The sequence below is a fragment of the Primulina eburnea genome, chromosome 1 (genome assembly GCF_022965805.1).
Source record: "Primulina eburnea isolate SZY01 chromosome 1, ASM2296580v1, whole genome shotgun sequence".
Classification (NCBI taxonomy): Eukaryota; Viridiplantae; Streptophyta; class Magnoliopsida; order Lamiales; family Gesneriaceae; genus Primulina; species Primulina eburnea.
The window spans coordinates 53,984,566-53,990,160 of NC_133101.1; the positions used below are offsets into that span (position 1 = coordinate 53,984,566).

Consider the following 5,595-nt stretch of genomic DNA (forward strand, 5'->3'; position numbering starts at 1 on the left):
GTTTTGTGACAATAGATTAGCTGTATTGTATTCCAACAATAATAGGAGCTCGACAAAATCGAAGCACATCGACATCAAGTTCCTTGTTGTGAAAGAAAGAGTACAAAGTGGACATATTTTGATAGAACACATAGGCACAAACTCCATGATAGCAGATCCGTTTACGAAGGGTTTGCCACCCAATAGTTTCCATGAGCACACTACTCATATTGGTGTTATTCAGTTTGATGAATCTAGATCTAGTGAGAGTTTGTAATATACATTTTATGTTTGGTTCTGTTGTTCAAACTTATGTATTTGGATATTTTCTGATCAGAGAATTTTAAGGGACATAATTGTAATTATAAATGTTTAATGTCATCAATTAAATAAATCATTAATTGATGTGGTCTAATTTAGAATAATAATTGACTTAATGTCTTAATTGTCATGATATTATTGTGTGGATACCATATATGATATTTTTGGTTTGTTGAGGGGCCAAATTAAAAATAGTGAAATTTGTTTAATTATAAAATGAGGTTATGGTCCCAATTTTGCAGTACGACGTATTGTTTTGTTTCCCTCAACAGAACTCTCTGGTTTTGGAAGAAAACTGCAAGATTGAAGATCATTTCCAATAATCTTCTACAAGTCATGGATTCTGGTACGCTTCCGCAATTCTGATTATTATTTGAGTGATTTCTTGAGAATTGGATAGAATTTATGGATTTTTTTTCTGTATCGAGATTTGAAATCCAATTGGTTTCATCAATTGGTATCAGAGCACTCCATTCCAAATTCTTAAGAAACTATTTTGCCTTCATTGTTTCGATTTCACTCCAGTCGATTATGATTATGAAATTTTTCAGAAGTTTTTTTTTGTCATATCCATGATTGTTCATCGGCCGTAGAGCTCAAAATCAGTATACGTAAAAGCCATGCATTTATTTAATTTGTTAAATTAATTATTTAAGTTTAAAATGATTTTAGAGATGCATGATTTATGAAATTGTATTATTTTAATTATTTATGTTTATTTAATGCACGTTAAAATGTTTTCTCGAGTTTATGCTTCAGGCGGATATTCGATGCGGGATCGAGGGAAAGAGACCGGCGACGATTTTTACGATTTTAAAATGTGGTGTTTTATTTTAAGTTAGGATTGAGACATTTTAAATGATTTATTAAGTTTTCAGTATTTTTTTTAGAAGCCTAATTTAATTTATTAAGTGATTTTAAGCTTTTAAAATTTCTGAGGTTTAAAACATGTGTACTTATTTTTTTATTCAAATTTAGGGATGTTATTATTTTTAGTGAGGAATTATTATTTTATTTGGTATACTAATTTATTATTAGTATTTTTAATATATTAATTAATACATTTTAATGTCATTCCCACTAACCCCCTAACACACACACACAATCTTCTTTATACCCACACACGTACAACACACACACACCACACACATACCTTTATTTTATTATGGTAATAGGAGAAGAGAATTTTTCTTGAAACTCTCTTTCAGCAGCCTCCATATCACCACCTCCCTCTCCAAATTTCCTTCAGCAATCCTTCGTTGATTTAGCAGCAAAAAAATCGTGCCTCAAGTCGCCCGGATCATTTCCCGCACCGTGTCGCTTCGATATTCACCGTATCGTGAGTTTTAAAGATCAAAGGTGTGATATCATTGTCCCACATCTGAAAAATTAAAGATTTAAAATGAGTTTATAATTGCTTACAATGAACTTCTATAGCAACTTTGGTTAATCATTTTCGTAAAAGTGAGGACAGATACGAAGTAGTTGCTATAGGGGCCCATTCTGCAGTCACGCAGCCGCGGGCCCGGGCTCGGGGCGTGACAGAATGGTATCAGAGCCGGTCACGGGCATGGAACACCGAGAAATAAGTGCTATGCGGAGCAAAGTGCTACGTGCATGGGAGCCACCTCTTGAACCTGCGGGGCAAAGTGCTACATGACGGGAGCCACCTCTTGAACCTGTAGGAGCCACCTCTAGATTCTCGGCGCTGGTGGATCGAGTGGTTAGGCCGCGACGAGGACGTCGCGTTCTGAAGGAGGGGTGATTGTGATACCCTTGTCCCACATCTGAAAAATTAAAGATTAAAAATGAGTTTATAATGACTTACAATGGACTTCTATAGCAACTTGGGTTAATCATTTTCGTAAAAGCGAGGACGAATACGAAGTGGTTGCTATAGGGGCCCATTGTGCAGTCACGCAGCCGCGGGCCCGGGCTCGGGGCGTGACAAAAGGCAATGTATAGTCTTTCGTTTGATGCATCGATCTTGTCATAGTAGATATTTTGATGTATGTTATGTGTGAAAGTTTGATTATTATGAGCAAAGTTTGAGCGATTATGTATTGAATCGATTTCTGAAATATTTTAGATTTCAAAAGATGTTTTTGCTGTCATTTAGGTTCCTGTGTAATTTCGGTTCGTTTTCTGAAAATATTTTCAACATAGAAAAGTAGATCTTTTTGATACCTATGATTTGATATAAAATTCGTAATTTTTGGACAAGAAACAAGTGAGTTATGGTTGTTTTCGTGTGACTGCTCAAACCTGCGATCTTATGAAAACGATGTTCATCATTTTTTGAAGTTTTTGAGTTGTAGGCTTCGTTGGGCACCGCCGAGCTTGTGTTACTGCATTTAGATATGTTATGGGATGTGTTTAGGTGTTATTTGGTGGTTCGTTTGGATCGGGATTGGCTTGTGATGTAATAGAAGTCGTAGGAAGTGAAACGATGTCGAATTACGAGTTATTGTTGTATTGAAGTTATTTGACGATGCTTGAGGACGTTTGGGGTGTTTGTGGGTTCGAAACAATGTAATAGCATCCTAACATGAGTCTTGAGGTGTTGGTTCATGGTCCTTAGGCTTGGGTTGGAAGAATGAATCATTAAGTTAGTGAATTTCCATGTCCAGAGGCTACCCGGACCTCGACACGGAGTCCATGTCCTTTTTCCTTCAAAAATACGAAATTTTCGTGCGTACCAGGACCCATACACAGGGTCCGTGTACCCTCTTTTAAATTTTTTTTTTAATATGAATATAAAATATAGGATTTGTTTTGTGGTTATGAATATGAAATAAAGGATTTATTTTGGGGTTCTATGTCATGGTTTAGTACGATAATTAAACGAGGTCAAGTCCCAATTGATCTAGAATATCATAAGCTATTTATTTAATTCAGTGGTGAGCATGAATACATACGTCTAAGCTATGAAAGATAAGTGTTTGAACTCATGTTAGTATGTGCAGCAGTGGCCCCAAGCGAGATCCAACGAATCCCTCAACACCAAGTAAGCATGTTCGATGTGCAAAAGAAAATACTTTTAAGTTTTTGAGGTATGCTAAATGTCTTGTGACCAAATTATGAACGAGTTTGGAAGTCGGCGAATGTGGTCGAGGACCTCTCCACCCCGGTAAAGCATGAACGGGTTTAGATCAAGATTGGAAAGCGGTAAAGCATGACCAGAGACCAATCCACCCGTTAAAGCATGAACGGGGATCTCATGTATGTGGTAGTGAACTTTCCCTGCCAGCCCAGTACTGTGGTTTAGTCTGATCAGGTATATTTATGTATGAGTCACTTGCTTTGAAACATATCTTTATGCAAAATGATGTATGCATGTTTAGGTATGTATGAGGCAAGCATTCTTAAGAAAAGTTTTATGTTGATGGAATGTCTATGATATGTATGTATGTTCAAGCTTTTGTAGGAATGTTCAAGTTTCAAGTATGTACGCTCTATTTTAAATATACATGTGGTTTTATTACGTATTACTTGTTATATCTAGTTTATACATGTTGAGTCTTTAGACTCACTAGACTTGATCGATATATGCAGGTGAGGATGATATTGAGGAGACAAGGGGTGGTGACCAATGAGCTGACTTGGGCTGCGCAAGAGGCTAAACCCGAGGACCGCCCATATTTTAAGATTTTATGCATGTTCAATTATTATGATTTTAAGGAGTGGTGTTTTCAATATTTTAAATGTCTACTTATCGCAACTTGTTGGTAGCTGTTTTTTTCTAAATATTTTAGACGAACAAATATTTATTTACGAAGTTTGATAATTTCTACCTATTTAAGAAAATTTTTATTTTTCCGCAAATTTAAAGTAGTTAAATAGTACGGTTCGTTACAAATGGTATCAGAGCGGTGTTCTTGTAGATGGTTATGCCTTCTGCCAGTTGCTAAAAGCTCACGAAGCCACACCTCAAATCTGTAAATTTTAAAGTTTTAAATTTTTTTCATATAGTGAGCATCAAGTCATGATTTTAGCATTTACATGTTTTAAGTTCAAATTTTGTGCATCCTACAATACTGATATTAGGTTATTATATGTTGTGTTATGTGTTGGGTAAATTTTATAACGGTAGGCCCCCTAGACGTTTGGTTGCCCGTGGAGCAAGGGATGAGGACAGAGAGGCTTGTGATGGAGAGAGGGCCACTCCTCCTCGCCCAACACCAGATATGCAGGGATAGATGCTTGCAGGTATAACTCAGTTCTTCTCACAGTTGGCAAGGAACAATGCTGCAGTGAACACAGAGGCGAGGCCCAAACCAGAGGCAGTGTATGAGAGGTTTAGGAGGATGGATCCGAAAGAGTTCTCGGGGACTACTGACCCGATGATAGCTGAGGGATGGATTAAATCCATCGAGGTGATTTTTGATTTCATGAAGTTGCAAGATGCAGACAGGGTCAGGTGTGTAACATTCCTTCTGTCAGGAGACGCCAGGCTTTGGTGGGAAAGTGCATCAGTGTCAGTGAACTTGCAAACACTGACATGGAATGGGTTCAAAGAAGTTTTCTACTCCAAGTGCTTCACTGACGAAGTACGATCCAGACTGACCAGGGAGTTCATGACGCTGCGACAGGGAGACAATAGCGTAACAGAGTTTGTGAGGAAGTTCGATAGGGGGTGTCACTTCGTGCCCCTAATTGCAAATTATGCTTGGGAGAAGCTTACGCATTTTATTGATGGGTTACGACCGATCTTGTGTCATGATGTGAGGGTTGCAGGTCCGACTTCCTATGCCGTTGCCGTATCTAGAGCCTTGACGGTAGAGCAAGAACAAAGAGACATCGAGAATGATAGATAGGGCAAGCGGCCCTATCAGGCACCACAATAGCAGCAACAGCAGCGACCCCAGTTTAAGAGACCTTTCAAGGGACAGCAGGGGAAGAGGCCATTTCAGGGACCACCGAAGGGCAAGGGTCCTATCCCTCAGCAGAAGGCTTTTCAGAGGCCTGGTAATTTCCCGATGTGCCGGAAGTGCAATCGCCAACATCCGTGATACTGTTTATGGGGATCGGGCAAATGATTTAAATGTGGAGCCAGTGACCACATGTTGAAGGACTGCTCACAGTGGATGCAGCCGACCCAGGTAAGGGTGACTCAGGGAAGGGTGTTCGCCATGCATGCTCAGAAGGCAGGCCCGGTCACGACCTTGTTGACTTGTAACTTATTTAATTCAGCACATTATTAGTTTTTCCATGCATGTTTCGTACAGATTTGAGATTATTAGTGTGCTAGTTAGTACATTTGGTGTCTTTCATTACTTGAGGTTAAGGTTAGAA

The 5,595-nt window shown here is 38.6% G+C and overlaps 1 protein-coding gene across 1 annotated transcript; it reads left to right on the forward strand.

Annotated features, from left to right (window-relative positions):
• The first annotated feature begins 4,499 nt into the window (after window positions 1-4,499).
• LOC140808149 (uncharacterized) lies at window positions 4,500-5,117 on the forward strand. Its single transcript, XM_073165189.1, has one exon. The coding sequence runs from the start codon at window positions 4,500-4,502 to the stop codon at window positions 5,115-5,117; it is 618 nt and encodes a 205-aa protein (XP_073021290.1).
• The last annotated feature ends 478 nt before the right edge of the window (window positions 5,118-5,595 follow it).